General features: G+C 48.7%; 1 protein-coding gene across 2 annotated transcripts; it reads left to right on the top strand.

Annotated features, from left to right (window-relative positions):
* Positions 1–477: 477 nt before the first annotated feature.
* fzd3a (frizzled class receptor 3a) lies at positions 478–22652 on the top strand. 2 transcript variants are annotated; one of them, XM_062550483.1, is made up of 8 exons: positions 478–553; positions 1339–1850; positions 11996–12192; positions 12611–13277; positions 13836–14186; positions 18376–18524; positions 20600–20848; positions 21341–22652. In XM_062550483.1, the coding sequence occupies exons 2-8, from the start codon at positions 1650–1652 to the stop codon at positions 21591–21593; spliced, it is 2067 nt and encodes a 688-aa protein (XP_062406467.1). In that variant the 5' UTR covers positions 478–553; positions 1339–1649; the 3' UTR covers positions 21594–22652. The 2 variants fall into 2 exon arrangements, with proteins under 2 accessions (XP_062406467.1, XP_062406468.1); XM_062550484.1 differs by lacking the exons at positions 478–553; positions 1339–1850 and adding an exon at positions 4760–4815.
* Positions 22653–22697: the final 45 nt, after the last annotated feature.

Raw genomic sequence — 22697 nt, 5'->3', positions numbered from 1 at the left:
TAGCATGCCTGTCGCTAGGAGTAACCAGGCGAACACAGCTCGTTACCGGGGGGTGGCACTTCTGCTGCGCTTTATTTTTGTCGCCGACAGTCCCACAAACAAGACTGTATTGGCTAGTACGCCTCCCGTTGGGTCTATGCAATGTATGATAATGTTTCAATGTTAAAGATATGAGTTTTTCATACTGTCCGTTGCTCTGACTTATAGGCCAACCTCGACTCTACTGTAGGCTTGACTACTCTTTGGATTTTTTTAATTAATTTTTTTTTTTGTTAAGAAAGAAAGAAAGAAAGAAACAGCTCTGAAGATGCAAAAAAGTAGTGTATGTTACTCTGAAATGTGTCACTTTGCCAGACATCAGCCGGTTTCTATTTGACAACTACATTTTACCCATTGGAGAGGGGTTGGTTCTGGCGCGCGTCACCGTCCTCGCTGCGCGCGTTCCCGACGCAATCGCTCAAACCTGCTGGAGGAGAAGCGGAGTCGTTTTATTGTTAAGGAGGAGAAGCCCAGAGTCCCACACGTGAACCAAGCTATCATTCTCAAAACTAGGGTAAGTCTGGTTTATGTGTTTATGTTCCGGCTTACTTTATTATCGGCGTTATGAACAACATCACTTCACTGGCACAGATGAACATTTCGTTATGGCTGATTAAACCGTCGTTTTGAGATACCAAATGGAACCGATCGCCCGGAGATCCTAGCCTATGTGTAGTATCGGTTAAAACGAGGAATCTATTGTTCGTGGTTTGGTGAAGTCGCTGTTATTTATCGTACGACACATATCTGTCGTCCTGGAAAAGAAGACCCCGGCTGTCAGTTTTATATTTCCGTGCCATCATTATCTAGCGTTAACCGGTCTACTTTGTAGTGTATTCTATCATGGGAAAGCAAGGTATGGTTGGCTACATAAACACAGTGATGGGCTGGCGAGCTTAAGTGTTCGCTGCTCAGCCGCGCAGATCAGGGGATCCTGTGTGATCAACTGTTCGATGAACAAGGTCAATTATTTGGAAATAAATACTAAGTAAAGATATGCCGGTCCAACTGGGGGGGAAGTGCATGCCATTGTAATACGTTGCAGTTGTGTTCCCTTGTCTAGAGTACAATAGGTTTTTAGCCTAATTTGAAAACTGAAGAGCCCTTTCGTTGAGACAACTAGCATTTGGAAGAAATACAAGATTTAATTTACACCTACATGAACCTGATGTTTTGTCATTTGTGTTTATCCACGAAGGGGATGGAATTAGAATTTAATTGGAACTGGGATTCACGGATGGTGAACCACTTAATATAACAGAGCTCTAACATTCTGAACTACACCTATTTCTTTTACAGAGTCCTCCTGTGGAATTGCCATCGCTGTAGTGGCTGCATTCACGTATTCAAACCGGGACTAGCTGTACCTGCAGCGGCGCAGCTGGGCTTGTATTTCAGTCAGGTGACGATATATCCTCAGGAGTCTAAGTAATGACAATCCCTCTGCGTCCCTTTGCATTTCCACTATAACATGCCGCACCTGAGCACAAACTCTCCGAACCGACCCAGCTCCTTATACACAAGATCCGTTTCCCCCTAGCCACCAGTCTTCCAAGCAGCCTCCAAAGCTGCCTCTGCCTGGAGGAGCGAGGGGAGGGCATCTCCCTGAGATGACCATGGGTCTGCTGTGGGTGTTGTGGTCCCTGGTGGCAGCCAGCATGGCCATCCACATGGAGGCTGGAGGGAGCCACAGCATGTTCACCTGCGAGCCCATCACCTTGCGCATGTGTCAGGACCTGCCGTATAACTCCACCTTCATGCCCAATCTGCTCAACCATTATGACCAGCAGACTGCAGCCCTTGCTATGGAGGTAGGTTATCAGCCTTGTTCGTGTGTGTATGTTTGTATGCTGTCTGTGTGTGTGTTTGTGTGTGTGTGTGATCAATGTGAGTGTGTGTTTGTGTGCACACACATTGGTGACTTCTTAAACTCGCTGAACTGTGTGTGTGTGTGTGTGTGTGTGTGTCTGTGTGTCTGTGTGTCTGTGTGTGTGTGTGTGTGTGTGTGTGTGTGTGTGTGTGTGTGTGTGTGTGATTGCATATGTACATTTATGTTTGTGTTTGTGTGCACAAACATTGGTGCCTTAGTTCTCAAACTTGCTGCATTGTTGTCACCAACACAAAGTAAGATGGTCACTGCACTGTAATTCCATCCAATTAGATCAGTCAGAGCTAGTGTCTACTTAATGCAAACATGGAAATAATTTGCCTGAGAAGGGCCATTTCATTGGTCACGTCAGCCACTATTGAAAGTGGTGTCTTTTGATGCTTGTTGCGGGAATTGTGTTGAATTGTAGAGTTTATAACCTGAGAAATGTATTCTCAAGATTGAGTGGCCCTTTACACTGAGTTGGAGCACTAAAAATGTTTACTGGTTTGGGAGGAGGGGGAAGAGAACCCTTTCCTTCCACTTGATGTCCTTTAAATAGGCAAGGGATTTGTTCCACCTTTTCATAGTGTGAAGTTTGTGGGAAGAGTGGTGTTGTTATAGCGATAGGCTTTGGTCTCTGCACTTGTGTGGCAGGTTTTATTGAAACTCACAGATTACAGGGAGATTTGCACTAACACCCTGATGGCATTAGAAACCAACACAGCCCAGATTGCCACAAAGTGTTTGGGCTTTCATTTCAATTTGGTGCGTCTTCGCTTAGCACAGCTATTTGGATCACATTACAAAAACATTAAGCAGGAAATTAAGTTTTAATCTCTCCAGAGGGGCATTAAGTCAATGAATTTCTGACTTCTGCGTTATGTGAGTGTGTGCACGATTTACAAAGGGCTGTTTTCCTTTCCTTTGTATGACCTACTTCAAGGGTCCAGCAAAGGCCACCGTCTGAGTCAGAACATCCCATGTCAGAACAACCCCCTCACACACACACACATAGATACACACACACACAGAGACACACGCACGCGCGTGCGCACACACACAGACACAGACACACGTACGAAGACACACACACACTCACGCACGCGTACACACACACACAGACAGACAGACACACACACACACACACACACACACACAGACACACACACACACACACACACAGACGCAGGCATGCACGCAAGCATGCAAACTCGCGCACACACACACACACAGACACACACAAACCCCCACACACTTTCTCCATCATTCCCATCCCAGAGTATTCCACGCACTCTGAATGTGTGTCATGGTGGACTCCTATATTGTCCGCTCGGGCCGATGGCTTTGCCTGGCGGGAGGGCGCGTATGTTATTTATGGTTGTGTTGGTTGTGTTGATGGTCCTGTAATCTCCGCTGCCATGATGATCGGATTGGATTGATTGCGGGGCCGCCGGGTGATCCTCTTTGCCTGAGTGTTCGGAGTAAGTGGAGGCTCAGCTCCGAGCGGCAGCATTAGCCTTGTTAGCGATCATCTCCCAGCAGAGAGATGCACCATCGGTCCAGGAGCGGCAAGACAGGCAGCGACGGGAGGAGGAGGAGGTGGAGGAGGACGATGATGGGGGTAAATCCCCGTGGTGATGCTCGCGGTGTGGTCCTACCCCGCCCCACTCCGCCCCAACTCCACCCAGATAAAGGAGGCAGGAGAGGCAGGGCTGGGATGGGCAGGGATGGGATGGGCTGGGCTGGGCTGGGTGGTGGGTGGATGTGGGTGGGGAGGGAAGTGGGCAGGGCGAGGGGGTTGATGTGATGGAGCGTAGCCAGAGCAGCACCATCTGGTAGCTCCAGCCTCTTGTGTATCTGAGTGGCGTTAGTTACGTAACCCCCCAGTGTACCCAAAGCAGTCATACACACACACACACACACACACACACATGAACACACACACACACACACATACACACATGAACACGTAAACATATGCGCTTACGCGTACATGTGCACACACACACGCACACACACACATGCACACACACGCACACCAGACAGACACTCGCTCACTCTACCCTTCAAACTCTGAGCACACTCAGCTTGATGTGTTCCCATCTCATCAGGTTTATCCTGCTAAATGAACCCGTGCACAGCTTTCACTCTGGTGATACACGTCACAAACTGCACAGTAGCAATACTATATAATACCACTGCACAGTGTTCACAGACTGCACTGTAGAACGGCATCAGTGCCCAAATCACAGACCAAATACCGATGGCTGTCTATTTCAAACCATCACAGACCTCAGTACAGGTCTGCCCCTCTGTGCTGTGGTATCATGGCGTGATAGACTGATTACAGTTCAGTTAAATTCCACTGAAGGGTTAGCTTGTCATTAATCCTTTCCCCCCACACTGAATTCCCATGCCTCGAGTCGTCGGAATGATCATTATAAACGCATTTAATAAGCAGGGAACTTTAAATAGTCCCAAGCACGCTTTTCCACTATATCACGAGAGAAAACCCACAGCTCCCACTGCAAAACAACCCCCTACCACATCTAAATCACTCCACAGTGTGCCTTTCAACGCCGAACTGTCACTGCCTGTGTTTCTGGCAGGCTTCCGTCATGGGAGAATGCAACACTAATAGGGAGAGAAAAGGCCGGGGTGGATTTGACATTCGATTCCGAATGGGAGCGGAGTCCCTTCAGCAGCCGTGGTAATGACGAAGAATAGAACCTTGCTGTGGTGAAAGGCAATAAGATTGGCTCCTTGGACGCCGACCAAGGGATTCCTCTCGTCTTTCCGTCGACGAGAGCCAAAACCCGCCAGCCAGCCGCTTTGATAACTGTCTCTTCTCTCCCCCTCGGTTGGCGTCACCTCTGGTTTCTCGGCGCGTCTGCCTTTGCGAGGAGGTAATTCTCGAGTTGTCATGACTGCACCGCGCCGAGTCTTTCTTTGATTCCCCCCTCTTGTTTATTTTTGGATGCGGAGACGGGGATTCTGGGAGGCTGGGTGTATGGTGGCGCGTCTCAGCATCAGTGGAGCATCCGTGGTGAGACACAGGCGAGTGGTTTCGGCGCTGTTTGGTTGAACTCCTGGTAACCTCGCTCGAGAAGTGGGGCAGCCGCCCTAGGGATGGCATCCCACTCTCCCTTTCTCTCTGTGTCTCTCTCTCTCTCTCTCTTTTTGATTGAGGCTCAAGAGCGTACGCTGATGGAAGAGTGATTGGTGGGAGATTTAAGATTTTGGCTGGCTGGGGTAAACTAATGGAATTTTGGTGATTGGGAGAGAGAGACTGAGAGAGAGAGAGAGAGAGAGTGAGAGAGAGTGAGAGAGCGATAGAGAGAGGGATGCTGCTGTCAGGGGTATGAGTGGAGTTAATCCTGCCGTGGCACAAGCTGTTGCCATCTTCTCACAACCACTATCCCAGCGGTCTCCAGCCTAATACAACACTGTGTCCTGGTAGTACAGTCTTAATATCTGATTTATTCTGGAGTGCTTAATATATCTGAACCCCTTGATATTTTTGTCAAGCAGCAGATTAGAGCCAGTGCCAGTATCTGACTAATGCACCAATTTCCATGACAGCAGATGTGTGCAGCTGTATCAGGAAACGAAAGAATGGATACACCAGGAAAAATGCACAATTATCTTTAAACAGGCTTGTCATCAAAGGGCGTTTTTCCTGATTGGAGATATTCTCGCTGAACTGGCAACAAAGGCTGCTTTGTTGTTGTTATTACAGCATTAACCCTGAACGTATAAAGCACAAGTGATCTCCAGGCATTTCAGCCATCGGCACTCATGTCATGTCAAGAGTAATTCCCCACCGCTGCAATGTGAATGTTAATGCCATCATATATCCGCTCTCGGAATATTAATGCCATCGTATAGCAGCTCTCAGAATATTAATGGAATTGGCAAGAGAATACACACAATTGATAACCACATTGCTCCCGCTAGTTAGCTAGCCATTTAACTTTATAATTCTCAAAGAGGCCAGGCTCAATCGCCTCTCTGCCTGTCTATGGCTTTCTCCCCCTCCTTCCCTGTCTTTTCTCTTGTTCTGTCTGTTTCCCTCCACCCTCCTCTCTCTCTCACTCTCTCTCTCTCTTTCTCTCGCTCGCTCGCTCTTTTCTTCCCTATTCTCTTGCTCCTTCCCCCCCCAGCAAGGTACAGCCGTTGCCATGGCAACGGGTGCCAATTGTGTTGCAACAAAAGAGCGGGCTTTCCTGCTCCCGGGAGGAGGTCCTTCAGCGCTGCCCTACGACCTCTCCGCATGCACACCCCCCCCCCCTCCTCTCTCCCTGACGCGGGGGCCGTTGATGCATCCACGGTTGCCATGGCAGTCAGCGTGGAATGGCAGAGAATTAAGGGCAGGGACGAATGACAGACAGACAGAGAGAGAGAGAGATAGATGAAGCGAGAGTGGGAAAAAGGATGAGTCACTGGAGGATTAAAAAATGATAATGATTGTTCGACCTTATCTATTCAGATTGCCTCCGCTGTCTTTGTGTTGTTTTCACAAAAGGCTCCCTGGCAACATTATATCCACATTATGTTATCTTTTTCTAATATGTCATTAGCCTATTTGTATTGTATATGTCTTCAAAATTCAGTTTTAAAACATGAACATGACAACTCATCTGAACTATTGGCTTTACTAAGCCATCATGCCTTCAAAAGGAATTCTTCAGTAGCCTCCACGGCCTTCAGATCTCCGAGCTGTAGCGCTCGCACATGTGTGAGAGTCAGAGTGAATGAGCATTAGCCCCATGCAGCCCTGCACCATAGCCTTACAGAGAGAGAGAGAGAGAGAGAGAGAGAGAGAGGAGTGAGAGAGAGAGGACAGAGAGAGGAGTGAGAGAGAGAGGAGAGAGAGGACAGAGAGAGGAGTGAGAGAGAGAGGAGTGAGAGAGAGAGGAGTGAGGGCTTTTTTGTCTGAGGGGGGATGGTGTGTGGGGGGGGGGCAAAAGAAGGCTCAATAATACACCTCATCGCAGGGGGGATCTGAAGCAGCAGGAAGACCAAACCCCTGGCAGACAGCAGCTGTCTCCTAGCACATCCCGCTGTACAGTAATCCCCCTCCCAGACTCAAGACGGCCCGTGTTTGGGGAGAGGCGGCTTTAGAGCCGCACACCGACTGCACCACAGGTCACAAGGGCTCGTGCGGCAGGAGCCAGTGGGCTGCAGGGAGGAGGAAGGGATTCTAGAATGACATTGAGCTTCTAAAAGCCAGATGTATTCAGATGAGTAATCTGCAGTAATACACTTTAGTTAGCACTAAGTTTTAATTAACAGAATGTGATACATTTCCATTGCTAATGCTGTAACAGTGTAAACAGTAAATCGGGAGCCATTCCACGTAAATTGAATACATGTACAGTAACTTATATTATATTATATAAAATATATATATATTAACACTATATTAACTGCCCCCCTGTATTAACCTCATAGCTGAAGAAGTTTTGCAAAATCGATGTATAAGCCGCGGGTAATAGTCGGGAAATGACGGTATATAAAATAAAATAAATGTACATGACTACATGACTAGGGTTGCAGCGGTAGACCCACATCATACCAACTCTGTATACCAATGAAACCATGATATTTATAATATCGGTTATAATATAATGCCACAAAAATCTCTGTTACTGTGGTAGCCCTAAACATGACCTCTAAGGGTCATCCCCTTAGGCCCTGGCACATAAAGCCACAAATGACCGTCCCCAAGAGAGCCCATGCGAATTCAGTTCCTATACATCCGCGGAACCACTTAACCACCTTCCGCCTTGCACATCCACTGAAGTGTTTCACCAGTTTGTTTATAGGGCATCTACAAGCAACGGACAATTGAGCTGATGTGTGTGCATACATATGCCCTGGGGTCTCCGGGGGAAGAGGGCAGGGGGGGGTTGGGGGGTGGCGTCCAGATGCACACATGGAGAGCTCATTAGGTCGCTACAGTGAGATCAGTATGTCAAGGGGAGGGGGTGTTAAATGCAATGAATGTCACTGGACTGACGGTGGGGGAAAAATATTGGAAAACAGGACAGTGTCGTCCTGTCGTTTGTGCAAGTTTGTTTGTATGTTTGGCAGAGAGGAGTGAGTGTGAGAGTGAGTGTGAGTGTGCGGCTGATGGGAGTGGGGTGGATGGGACGGCTGAGCGCATGTGTGCACAGGAGCAAGTTAGTGACGGTGTGTGGGTATGTGTGCGTGCAAGTGGGTGAGAGGAATCCAGTGGGCATGAAAGCGTGTGTGTGTGTGTCCGTGCGTGTGCAGTATGTATTTTTGTGAATGTGTGTGTGTGTGTGTGTGTGTGTGTGTGTGTGTGTGCGTGCGCGCACATGCATGAGTGAACACAAATATATAGATAGTGCTCAGGCTATGTGAATAAGTATGTGAATGCATGCATGTTTGTGCCCACATCTCTCTTTCTTTCTCTCTCTCTCTCTGTCTTTCTCAGTCTTTGTATATCTGCTTGTGTGTGTGTGTGTGTGTGTGTGTGTGTGTGTGTGTGTGTGTGTGCGAGCGCGCCAGCATGCCGTTTGATCTCGGTAATTCAATAAGGACAGCAGCAAAGGTTTGTCATAAGATCCTCTCTATTAAATTAAAGGACTGCAGCTGTGGCTTAGTGAGTGCACAAACAGGCAGGATGCCATTGGCCCTCTCATTGTCCCGGCGTGACTCGCCTGGACCGGCCGGGCCTCAGTCTTTCAGCGCAGCCCTGCAGCCAGAGGCATCGGTCTTGGACTTTGACCGAGATGAACTTCACCGTGGTTAGCGGTCTGTGACGGGCCACTTAAAGAGCCTGACTTGACAGGCCATGTCCCTCCTTTGCTTTGATGGCAGTGCAGTGACTGTTATGATAAGATAAGAGCAAAAGGGCCCTTCTCCGCTGTAATCAGATTTACATTGAATGCAATCCTGAGTGAGAATAAAGCACGGTTTGCTTGGGGGGCGGCTAAAATAAATGTAATACAGCGTTGTGATGTTTTTAGCCCGTGTTGTATCAGGTCTCACATCAGATTGTTTATTATTCGATTATAAGGACATTCTAAGCACATTGATATTGAGTGTGGCAGAAATAACGACATCAGCTGTTTTCATTGCTCACAATTGTAGCCCAGAGATGCATTTTGCGCTGACAGATCAGCAGAGAGAACTTAGGAAATATTTTATTTTGGGGAGTACATTCTGTTGTGCCAAATGGCAGTGTTGCACAGTACTGCATAGCTGACCCTAATATAAAAAGCAGGAGTGAACATGAACAGAATGATCCTGCATAGGCCAGTAAACATACTGCATGGGACATGGTCATTCACACCGTAACAGTGTGGCCTTCAAAATAATGTATCACGTAAGATCAGGTTGGACTGCCTGCGTGATCTCAAATCTGGCTGGTGCGTGATCTCAAATTCATAATTCTTTATAATTCTTTATTTAAGGATAACCCCTTGAGATGTAACATCTCATTTTCGAGAGGGTCCTTACAGTGATGACAAACAAAAAGACAATAAAGAGCAAGTACCATACATGATTCCAGACACACAAGAACAAGGACACTCACACACTCACACACCAACGCACTGTCCAACAGTGCTCCCCAAAGTTAGCCCCCCAAATCTGGCTGGTGTTTTCAGTTAGGCAATCTTATGCATATATGGCGTGATATGATGGTTAATTCCGAATTTGTATGGTTCAGAGTTGTGAAATCCATTCCCATAGGAACTCACAGGGCATCAAAACCGCAGCGTCTGAGAAATCAATTACTCCTGTCTCCTGCTCTTTGGCAGGGGTGTAAATCTGCTGGAAGAATGCAGAAATATGCTGTGTTAAATATGGATTAGGCGCACACAACGCATCACGGCATCAGGGTCCCTTTGTGTGCAAATGGCCAACCCTAACATGCATTCTAATCCTATTTTATAGGCTGAGGGGAGGCATTCTAGAGTCAGCATGTGTGTGTGTGCGCGTGTGTGTGTGTGTGTGTGTATGTGTGTGTGTGTGTGTGGTGTGTGTGTTAGTGCGTGTGTGTATGCGTGCATGTGTGTGTTAGTGTGTATGTGTGTGTGTGTGTGTGTGTGTGTTAGTGTGTGTGTGTGTGTGTGTGTGTGTGTGCGTGCGTTCGTGTGTTCATGAGTGTGTGTATGTATGTAGGCGGGAAGCAGATTCAGGGCACAAATGAATGCAGAAAGCTGAGCATGTCTGTTATGACAGGTGCTAAGACACTCAGGCGAAGGCATCCACTGCAGCTGACAGCAGCCTTCATGTCTCTATTGGAAAGAGGCGGCTAGGAGTGTAGTGTACTACTGTGTGTGTGTGTGTGTTTTGGTTGGTTTGTCGGTTAGTTGATGTGTGTGTTTGTGTGTGTGTGTGTGTATGTGTATGTGTGTTTGTGTGTATGTAGATGCATATACAACAACACAACAAGAGGAGCATAGCCCCCCCGCATTGACCCATATTGGGAATGTGACGGTTGTAATAAGCAGCAGAGAAGTCTTTCCCCAACAGTGATAGCATATAACTTGATGTGTATTCTTGAGGGGAAGCCATCTACTCAGATTTGCTATTATATGTTGTAATAGTGTACTACTCTAATCTTGAACTGACACTGAATTGAACCCAAACCACTTTTGTGAAGAAAAACCCCAATCCACAACTTTCACTTCTCACAGCACTCTTCACAAGAGGCTCTCGCTGTGTTTGGAAGCCCATTTGGCATAGCACATATTACCCATAATCCTCTGATGGTGGTGGTGATGGTGTTGGGGGGGGGGGCAGCTCAGTGAGTAGTATTTCATTTAGCTCATCTTCCAAAAATTGGAACGGGCAAGCTCATCGACCCCTCCCAGTGCCCCCTCGACAAACTGCTGTCACAAAGGCCGTCCCCCTGCAGGAGGTGGTGGGGGGTAGTTTGTGGAGGGGGACGGGGGTAGTTGTCTAGGCCTGGTATGGAGCTGCTCTCCCTCCCCCACATAGAGAGGGTAGAACAGGGTGAAAGGGGGGTGAGGTGGGGGATTTACATATTAAAGCTCTGCTCAGCAGCTGCCCCTGCCATATACCCCCTTCTCTTACCCCCTCTCACCCCCCACCCCCTCACCCCACCCACCCACCCTCAGCCTCCTCACCTCCCTCTCTTCCAGCGTCTTCTACTGATCTGGAGTCAGGTTTCCGTGGCCGCAGCGGCATATCAATCTGCACCGAACTCTCGCTCTCAATTAGGCGCACAGCGCTGTCTTGAGGTCAGCTGAGAAATGGAAAATGGAAAGTGTGTTTGACGGAGAGGAGAGGAGAGGAGAGAAAGGGAGGTGATGTGGGGTGGGGGTGGGGGAGGGGGAGTGACCTAACTGCAATTGTACATTTGCCCACCCACTATACACCCCCCTCCCCACCACACACACAGCACACACACAACACACACAGGACCCCCCTTTCCGTGTCATGTTGGGTTCAGAGAGTTGAATTGGGTGTGGTTATGATGACCGTGAGGGTGGAGTCCAGTGTCCAGTTACAGGGTGGGGCCCACTGTATTGTGCCTGCTGACCGCAGTGAATGTGAAGTCAGTGAGCCCTTTTCATGGTCGTTTATCTGTGGCGTATTATGTAACGTCGTGAGTTTATGTAAGTGTGTGAGTAAACACAGTGATGGTGCGTTGCACGGTGGCGTGTGAGTGAGTGTCAGCTGGCTGGGGATTTGTGGTTATCTAATTCCACAGGCAGCATAATGGCTCTGGACCTGGTGCAGCTACGCATAATGATAAACATTAAACAGAGCAATTACATTTCCACAGAGGCCATTATTCAACCTCAGCGCCTACAGAACGATTGGTTGAAAGAGTGAGCTTCTGTCCCTCTGGGTATGAGTTCACACCTCCTCCATTCAAAGAGGCTGTTCTTGAGAACAGTAACACAATATGCAATGCGATAGGCCTGCATCGTTTCTTTCCCAGCCATCGGGCGGGTTTCGAGTTTCCGTCTGACCCCCTCAGACTCTGGTCGTGCCGCGACTCTGTAAAATGTCCTTGATGTGTCTGTTTAACCTTTAACCTTTGACCTCTCTGTCTGCCCCCCTCCCCTGCCCCCTCAGCCCTTCCACCCCATGGTGAACCTGGAGTGCTCGCCCGACCTGCGGACGTTCCTCTGCGCCCTCTACACGCCCGTGTGTACCGAGTACGGGCGCATGACGCTGCCGTGCCGGCGCCTTTGCCAGCGTGCCCGGGCCGAGTGCCGCCAGCTCATGGAGATCTTTGGCATCACCTGGCCCGAGGAGATGGAATGTGAGAGGTGAGGGAGGGAGAAGCTTCTGGAAGCCGTTGCAGAACTTGATGCAGACAAATGATGCCTAAAAATAGGGATACAATGTAAAATGACGCACTACAGTGATCTCGGCGTTAAAAATGTCAGGGGATTTCAATTCATGTACATCTTGTGCTTTATGTCTTTGGAACGTACTACTTAAACACACCATAAACACACCAGATAATCATGCTAAATAAATATATCAGATGACTATGATATACGTACAGTACAGTATATTTAAACATGTTAATATGTCATATAATCATCATTAACATAGCTTTGTGTATGGCACCTTGCCCAGTTTCTCATTATCTTTGTGTGTGTGTGCTCGTGTATGTGTGTGTGTGTGTGTGTGTTTGTGTGTGTGTGTGTGTGTGTGTGCGCGTCTTCTGACCTCCCCCAGGTTCCCAGACTGCGAGGAGTCGTACCCGCGGAGCGCCGACCTCCTCCCCAGCTCGTCGGCGACGTCGGAGCCCCCGGCCCCGGTGCAGCGCGACTACGGCTTCTGGTGCCCGCGCGAGCTCAAGGTGGACCCGGGCCTGGGCTACTCCTTCCTGGGCGCCCAGGACTGCTCGGCCCCCTGCCCCAGCATGCATTTCCACCGCGACGAGCTCCTCTTCGCCCGCTACTTCGTGGGCGTGGTGTCCATCGTGTGCCTGTCGGCCACGCTCTTCACCTTCCTCACCTTCCTCATCGACATGGCGCGCTTCCGCTACCCCGAGCGGCCCATCGTCTTCTACGCCGTCTGCTACATGATGGTGGCGCTCATCTACTTCCTGGGCTTCCTGCTGGAGGACCGCGTGGCGTGCAACCCGGCCAGCCCCGGAAGGTTCCGGGCCGCCACCGTCACCCAGGGCTCGCACAACAAGGCCTGCACGCTGCTCTTCATGGGCCTGTACTTCTTCACCATGGCCGGCGGCGCCTGGTGGGTGGTGCTGACGCTCACCTGGTTCCTGGCCGCCGTGCCCAAGTGGGGCAGCGAGGCCATCGAGAAGAAGGCGCTCATCTTCCACGCCGCCGCCTGGGGCCTGCCGGGAATCCTCACCGTCACTCTGCTGGCCCTCAACAAGGTACGTTACGTACGCGTCGCGTCGTGTTTCATGTTCATTTCGGGTTTGTAAATGTAAAATGTATTGTTGCTAAATGTGTAAGTGGCTTTGGATAAAAGGGTCAAATAAATTAATGAATGTGAATGCGGTAGACCCTTTCAGCAAGAAAAACGAAAACAATGCTTCAACGTTTTATTTTGTTCCCAAACTACTACTGCTGCACTAAGATAGCATAATTATGTAAAACTTTTATCGTAAAACAAAACGTTAGACGTTTTAGAACGTCGCAGCTCATCTCGTTGCCAATCTTCTTCTTTTATGTGGTGGTTGGCAACCAGCTCTTTGTTGCATTATCGCCACCATCTGGACTGGAGTGTGGATCAAGGGTTCAATCTACACTGTCTTAAATTCTGTTTATTAACCCAGTTTCCCTCAAAAAAGAAAACAAAAAATGAAAACAAATATCACCAGAGTCTTTTTGAGATATATCATGTAAATTTAGTGTCATCTGGTTTTCTCCAAGTTTTGAAACCAATCTTTGTCCTTCGTTGCCAATCTCTGGTTTGAACCCCGCTTTAGGTGGAGGGCGACGGCCTGAGCGGCGTGTGCTTTGTGGGCATGTACGACGGCGTGGCGCTGCGCTGGTTCCTGCTAGTGCCGCTGGGCGTGGACGTGGTGCTAGGCGTGGCGCTGCTGCTGGCCGGCATCGCGGCGCTCAACCGTGTGCGCATGGAGATCCCGCTGGAAAAGGAGAACCAGGACAAGCTGGTCAAGTTCATGATCCGCATCGGCGTCTTCTCGGCGCTCTACCTGGTGCCGCTGCTCACCGTCATCGGCTGCTACCTGTACGAGCACAGCTACCGGCCCGTCTGGGAGACCAGCTGGGTGCAGGAGAAGTGTCGGCACTACCACATCCCCTGCCCTTACCAGGTGAGACCTCTACCACATCCCCCATCCCCACATCCACCGCCCTTACCAGGTGAGACCTCTACAACATCCCCCATCCCCACATCCCCCGCCCTTACCAGGTGAGACCTCTACCACATCCCCCATCCCCACATCCCCTGCCCTTACCAGGTGAGACCTCTACCACATCCCCCATCCCCACATCCCCTGCCCTTACCAGGTGAGACCTCTACCACATCCCCCATCCCCACATCCCCTGCCCTTATCAGGTGAGACCTTTACCACATCCCCTGCCCTTACCAGGTGAGACCTCTACCACATCCCCCATCCCCACATCCCCTGCCCTTATCAGGTGAGACCTTTACCACATCCCCTGCCCTTACCAGGTGAGACCTCTACCACATCCCCCATCCCCACATCCCCTGCCCTTATCAGGTGAGACCTTTACCACATCCCCTGCCCTTACCAGGTGAGACCTCTACCACATCCCCCATCTCCACATCACCTGCCCTTACCAGGTGAGACCTCTACCACATCACCTGCCCTAACTAGGTTAGACCTCCTCCACATCCCCACATCACCTGCCCTTACCAGGTGAGACCTCTACCACATCCCCCATCCCCACATCCCCCACACTAACCAGGTGAGAGCTCTACCACATCCCCAGATCCCCCATCCTTACCAGGTGAGACCTCTCCCACATTCCCCACCCTTACCAGGTTAGACCTCCTCCACATCCCCACATCACCTGCCCTTACCAGGTGAGACCTCTACCACATCCCCCATCCCCACATCCCCCACACTAACCAGGTGAGAGCTCTACCACATCCCCAGATCCCCCATCCTTACCAGGTGAGACCTCTCCCACATTCCCCACCCTTACCAGGTTAGACCTCCTCCACATCCCCACATCCATTTCCCTAACCAGGTGAGACCTCGCCCACATCCCCACATCACTTGCCCTTACCAGGTGAGACCACTTCCACATCCCCTATCAAACCAAATGAAGAGCTGTCTTACACAACACCAACACATCCACTTGTGCTTATTGCCACATCCTGTCACTACCGAGTGAGATCTGTCATTGTGTCATTTGTTCAGATAGCACCCATATCCTCTGTCCACTCCACGATCACATTCCCTGCACCAGACCTGGATCAGTATGGCGGCAGTCTATGAAACTGTCAGTGCCTTCATGCATAAAAAATGGAGTACAGAGGCCCCTCTCAGAGAGGAGAGTCAGCTCCGCCTGGCTTCATTTCATCTTCCTCGGCCCTCAGCACACAAAGGACCTTCTTGTTCATGTCAGAGGGAAGAGAAGCTGTCACACTAACTTGTCTAGCTATTCTACTCCGACGCGTTCAATTCAATTCAGCGGTTTTCAATCCGATTCAATGCCATTCTTGTTCAATTCTATTCCATTTCGTCTCCCTCTGCACTGCATTGTGTAAAAATGCTATTTGTTCCCAGCAGTGGAGTTTCATTACTGCGGATTAGCCAGCCGTGCGTCTTCTGCTCCAGTGTGTTTGAGTGCAGATAAATGGGGGTTTAGTTAGCTCGCTCTGCAGGGGAGCAGGCAGGGCGCTCTGTAGCTAACAGCCTGGAGCCAGCCAAACTCCCATTCTCCGCCATCAATCTTAAATTATTAAGCATCTCCCTCCTGTGTGTGTGTGTGTGTGTGTGTGTGTCTGCGCACCTGCTCATTGTGTCTCACTCTGCGACAGACGGTAGACTGTGCTGGTTTCATATGGAGCTCTGTGTGTGTGTGTGTGTGTGTGTGTGTGTGTGTGTGTGTGTGTGTGTGTATGGATTGGATGTCCAGAAGGTTATGAAATGTGTGTGTGTGTGTGTGTGTGTGTGTGTGTGTGTGTGTGCACAAGTGAAGTGTGTGTTCTGTATATGTGTATGCTCTTGTGAAAAAGGCATATGGTGTGAATGCTCGTGTTTACGTGTGTCTCTGTGCGTGGGTGTGGTATGCTAGTTGTCTCGATGGAAACCCCGTTGTGGATGCCAAGCCTCCGAGCACTTGGGCAGAAACAATCTGATGAGTTTTAAGTGCTGCTCCATTTCCTCCAGACCAGAACAGCCTGGAGACAGAGCCGTGAGGAGCACGGGGACCGCCGGGTTGTTCTCCGCGGCCCCTTTAAAGCTTTCATAGGCCGATCATGTTGTATGTATTCATATTTGTTCATCTGTTTATGCTGTAGGCCGTGTTATGGCATGTGCTACTGCACCGTCCTTGTCTAGTTGCCAGATCCTGATTACCAGGCTCTTGTCGAGGTGGAAGCTTCTAGAAAAATGGATCCATTTCTATCCAGATGTTGCAAAGTCAACAAAATGTCTCAATTTCTTTTCTATATACAGTATATAGATATGTTATATATATTATAGTATATTCTTTCTAGTTTATCTGTGCCAGTGAAAATACTCACAATTTCAGTGTGATAGGCTGTAGCAAGGCTTTACCCTTATCAAAGGAAGACTATGCTAAACATTACCTAAATATCCATAAGCATACTGAATTTGTAATACTCAACACTTCCAGTTAAGTGAGTCTGTTCCCTTCAAGCAATCATTAAGACAGTAACTCAACTGCATGATTGCACTGAAGTTAGTCAAAACATCATATGGTCCACCCTAGACTCCTCCTCTATTCATAGGACTGCCATAATGTGCAAGAATCACCCAAGATCTTATTTTTGGCCGTGCAACTGTGCAAAAAAGCCTAACAGTAACAGCAGCCCATATTCCCTCTCCCTGTGGTTCATCAGAGGAGAGTGCAGACGCAGTCAGGCAGCGTAGCGCCAACAGTGTTGTGCAGAGCAGCTGCTGGGCTATTTACAGTCCAGCAGCGTTAGCGTAGCCGCACGTCCCTGACACAGCGATGGGCAGCAAAGATGAGGAGAGGAGCCCAAATTGGGAAGGACAGGCAAGGAGAGCCTCCGCAAAGGGAAGTCAGCATCGGCATGATGCTGGGATATGTCGGAATAATGTGTGTGTGTGTGTGTGTGTGTGTGTGTGTGTGCCTCAGGCTGATATGAACAACTAATGAGGCCATCTTTTTTGCTGTGCATTTGTGATGAAAAGCGAGGGCTCAGGATGCATCATGATTGTGTGTGTGTGTGTGGGCGTGCGTGCTTGCGTGTGTGCATGTGTGTGTGTGTGTGTGAGTTTTGGGCCTACTACTCATTACTTGATGTATGTCTGTATCCCTGTTCAACTTCGGAGTATTTGGAGGAAGGAGAAAATGGCTGACAGTCAGAGAAAGGGCTCAGGTGCTCTCCGCACAGTTGGGAGTAATGAGAGAGAGCGAGAGAAAGAGAGAGAGCGAGAGAGAGAGAGAGAGAGAGAGAGAGAGAAGGAGAAGACAAGGATAGACAGACACTGTGTTGGCTGCTGTTCTGTTTATGCCTTGAGCAGGGAGCAGTGAGCTGCACAGAGATGAATCATAAACACACACACACACACACACACACACACACACACACACACACACACACACACACATACACGCACACACTGTCTTTATTTTCACTCTCTCTCTTTTCCCTCACACACACACACACACACACACACACACTCACACACACATTTGAATAGCCCAGAGCTTCATCACACACAATGCACACGCATCCCTGCACAAACATACAAACACACTATCATCCAGCACAGCTGATTACTAATCGTCTTTGAAGTTATTTGAGCAGATGTGTAGCTCACCGTGAGGCTACGCACAGTCATGTTTTATACATTTTATACCTCCTCCGTATGGGGTAGAAGACACATTACCCTTTACTCTACCTCTCTCTCTCTCTCTCTCTCTCTCTCTCTCTTTTTTTTCTGTCTTTCTCATATATACACGTTTGTTTTGCAGACAAATGTCAGCCCAGGCAGAGCTGTCATCCATATTGTCTAAGTTCTCAAGAAACCTTATTTTTTTTCTACTCAACCTACTTCTGTCACTGCCTGCGTCTGGGTTCCGCTCTCTGTGTCTTACTCTGTGCCTCACACACACAAGGACACACACACACACACACACACACACACACACACACACACACACACACACACACAAACAAATGTTATCTTCAGTCTTCCAACTAAGCTTCTGTGTGAATCCATCTCACACCAGTTCAGATGTCAGTTCGACAGTGCTGTCACTAGTCCTTCCGTTTGACCCCTAACCCTCCCTCCTCTCCCCCTGTGACCCCAGGTGAAACAGACCAGCCACCCTGACCTTGCCCTGTTCCTCATCAAGTACCTGATGACTCTGGTGGTGGGCATCCCGTCCGTCTTCTGGGTGGGCAGCAAGAAGACCTGCTTCGAGTGGGCCAGCTTCTTCCACGGCCACCGCCGGAAAGAGTGAGTTCCCCTCTTCTTATGTGTTCATCGTTGAGTGTGCGTTTCTCAGGGTCACTCAGGGTCATGCCTGCAGTAGGGTGTACATTTCAAAAAAACATTATTTTTCAAGGTGGTGGTTATTTTGACACCACAGATGAAGGAAGACCCAGTCATACCAATGGTAGGAAAAATCAGGAGCATTTTATTTGCAGTGATGCACATCAAAGGAGAGCCATCATGATTTCACCAAAAGATCCACCAGCTGTTCTAACTAGACAAGGAAATAGTTGGGGTTCTTAAGCATCCTTCCAGGCTGGTCATCCCATCTTATGTGGACCTGGCAATCTGGAGCAGATAACGACAAGCGCAGGGGATATGCACCCCATGTAGAACTGTGAAACTGCAAAACCATGATACCCATTCTTATCTCTAAACACAGATATACACAGGGACAGTACAAGGGCAGGATTAAATAAAAACAGTCTCATATCTCATATGTGTAAAAACACCTAACAGAAACATCAGGACATAAACCACTTATGAATATAAAAATCGTTAGTTCTGAATCCAACACTCTCAAAGAGTATACACATAATAAACTATTATGCTGATTTTTCAGTCAGTGTGTGTGTGTGATATTTGAGAACAAATACGCAGATGCTGGACGTATTGCATCTTATATGATATCACATTGCATCACATAGACGTAGCACACAGAGTTATCTCATGCTTGAATAACACGAAGCTGTGAAAACAAGTGTTTGTTTTCATGTCTACTCTACTCAGTCCTTGTTTGGAATTTTAATTAGTATTTGTGCTGCCCCTGGGATTTAACCTCTGGTTTTTGCATTTTAAGTCGGATGCCCAAGTTGTGGCTGTACATGTAGGCGAGAATAAAAACAGAGGTCAGTGTAGACTGTGAGCATGGACACATCATCATTTTATCAGTCCAGTGGGCAAGCCAACGCTCCACTGCACTTGTCCACTCGCATCTCACAGCGTGTGGAAACGTCACAAATAATAGATCAGCCCCAAATTTGTAAGACAACTGTTATGATCGCTGTCCAGATGGTTTATGTCTTTGGGTCATTAGCAATAAAATGTCGAAAGGTGTTGACACAGAATATTGTTTTGCTAGGCAGCCAGGCAAGTTGTCTTCCCCTGTAGTATGCACAATATTGTCCATGTAGTTGTATTTGGGTGATTGATTGGCATATTATCTCTATGTATTGTATATGTTTTTATTCTGAATGTTCTATTTACACTTGTACCTGTATTTTTCACAGTGGTTGGTTAAAGAGTGTAGTATAGAGTAGTATGTTTTTGTTTTTGTTTGTAGTTTGTCTGCTGTGTTGTAAGTCTGCACTTATGTTGTAGTGATAGTAGTGTGTTAGTAGTGTGTAGTGTGTGTAAATATTTAATATACATAGATATGTATTATAGCTGTATGTAGCGTTAGGTCGGTTTCTACCAAAGCTTCGTATCCGACTGTGAACGTCAAGTTACCCATTCATCTCTATGGGAACCTCCGTGAACTCCAGTTACGGGCTCTCATGGAGGATTCCATTCAAACCAATGGGCAACATGGTGGACACAGTCTCAGTGTCGTGCACAAAGCTTTGGTGTAAAACCAGCCTTAGTATATCTATAGGCTATACAATACATACAGTAGTTTAGTAGAATGTGTGAGTGAGTTTGTAATGGAACACAGTTGTGGTACATTTGTCCTGTTGTGTGTAGCAGGAAGTGGTTGTACAGTTGCAGAGCTTTAGACTCAGACGTTGGGTGTGTGAGTGTGCTGTACTACAGTATGTGCAGTGTGCAGTGTGGGGCAGTGATGGTGAAACGGACTCCCTCTCTGCACTCACACCCCTCTCCCCTGTAATCAGCGTGTTAACCCCGTCTCCCACCCCCTGCTCCACGCACTCCTCCCCTCTCGCCTGCTCCCCCCCGGCTGCCCCACTGGCCGTCTTCCCTCTCTCTCTCCCCTCACTCCTGTGCCTCTCCCTGCCCTCCCTGCCCTCCCTGTTCCCCTCCCTGTCCATCTCTCCATCCTTCTCTCACACGCCCATGCCCTCCCCTTCTTCGGCCCCCAGTAGCATGGTGAAGGACAGCCAGCAGGGCCTCCAGGAGCCGGACCTGTCCCAGCTGCTGCTGCGCGAGCCCGGGCCGCCGGTGGTGCGCAAGTCCCGGGGCACCTCCACACAGGGCACCTCCACCCACGCGTCCTCCACGCACCTGGCCATGCTGGACGAGCCGGCCAGCGGCAGCACCAGCCGGGCGGGAAGCGTCCGCAGCAAGGCCAGCAGCCACCCCGGCAGCCAGCGACGGGCCAGAGACGGCAGGTAGGAGAACAGCATAACGTCATCAGCATATAGTCATCAGCATAAACAGACACACAGAATAGAGCAATGCGGCACACTAGTATGCTGATTTTTCAGTCAGTGTGTGTGTGATATTTGAGAATATATATATACGCAAATGCTGGATGTATTGCATCTTATAGGATATCACATTGCATCACATAGACGTGGCACACAGAGTTATCTCACACTATTGTGTACACTGTACAATAGCACAGAGTACAAGCCACTAGAACCTAGAATAGATCTATAGTATATAGTACAAAAATAACACTGTGGATGTGTACAGCATAGCATAGCATAGCGCAATTCAGCAAAGAACTGTGTATGACCGTATGGTTGTCTTTCTGCCCATATTTAGCACTCAGGTCATATTGATCAGTTTGACACCTACTGACAACAAAAGAATTCTCACAGTTCCAGGGTACTAAACATTGCACATGTCTGTGCTTTTGCATTTGTGTGTGTGATCAGGATCACAGCCACCAGTTTCCGCAGCCCAGAGGAGCGACTGCCGTACGGCAGCATGCCCCGTCTCATCGACCAATCGCGTCACTGCAGCACCACCCGCCTGGAGAGCCAGTCGAGGCATGGCAGCACCCAGCGGCTGGATAGCCAATCACGGCAGGGCAGCACACGGGACCTCAGCATCACCACGCAGGCCGTCCAGAGCACGCCCGGCAACGGTATCCATCGAGTCGTCGAGGAGGACGGGGCCACAGCCTGAGTAGCAAAAGACCATTCTCTTCAAGATGGGAGAAGAATGAGCCAATGACTTAAATATGAACATGGACATTTGGATACTGGGCTTAGAATCCTCAGCCCACATTTTCTCCAAAGTTCCTCTTTCCTATCAAGACTTGGAAAACAGGGTGGGATGTAGACTTGCAAAAACCCAAAGTGACTGAGAATGACACAGTGGGATTTTTTTATAGTCGGTACAAAGCAGAGATACAGGACGGTACTTAATATGATTACAGGAGGAATGTGAGTTTATGCCCATCCAGAGAGTGAGGGAAAGAGAGAGAAAGAGAGAGAGAAAGAGAAAGAGATAGGTGTTGGGATTGCAGGATGTCTCTTCAGTGCAGCAGACTACAGCTCAGGGTTTAGGTGTAGTGTTAATGTACTGGGCACAAGGTACTACCGAGCTTTTTTCGCAAGCTACATCGATTCCACGCATACGGTACCGTACAGAGCACTGAGGAGGAACCGCAGACAGGCCACCCTGGAGTGGCTAACAGGAACACATGCTGGTGCGGAGACCTTCATGTGGACCCAAAGTTTGACCTCTACTACGCTCTCCTGCCCTCCAGCTGTTTATTCGCAGGTTCCGACACTCATGCGGGTGCCCGTTGGTCTCTGCTGGATGGGACATGTTTTTTTTTTCCGTTGCACTTCCAACTAAAAATGGTTCATGTGTGCTTGTGGCGAGCCTCCTTGCAAAACAATGGGGCTTGTGTTGCTTTATGCGTTGTCTTAATTGGATTTTGTGAATTAGCATTTCAAGGGTCAAAATTGCTGTGTCTCAAAGCTGCAAGTAGAGCGAAATTCCAAACAACACTTCATTTATGGAACTGTAGCATAGATAGTGTTCAGAGTTTTTTCAGGGCCAAGTCCTTGAACTAGGACACCTTTCATTTGAGTACTTCTATGCCCTTCCTCTTAGTATTAAGTACTTTTTAAAAAGTAGGGAGAAGTTTAGCACTGTTTTCGAATAGTTGCATTGAATGTGTATAGATGTAAATGTTCTGTCTTTGTTTTCTGGGCAAATGTGAAATTTGTAATAAACCATGATTTTGTAAGTGTGACGAGGAGGATTTCCTTCCTGCTG

Source organism: Sardina pilchardus, chromosome 12 (genome assembly GCF_963854185.1).
Source record: "Sardina pilchardus chromosome 12, fSarPil1.1, whole genome shotgun sequence".
Lineage (NCBI taxonomy): Eukaryota > Metazoa > Chordata > Actinopteri > Clupeiformes > Clupeidae > Sardina > Sardina pilchardus.
This window is presented reverse-complemented; position numbering and strand designations above follow the sequence as displayed.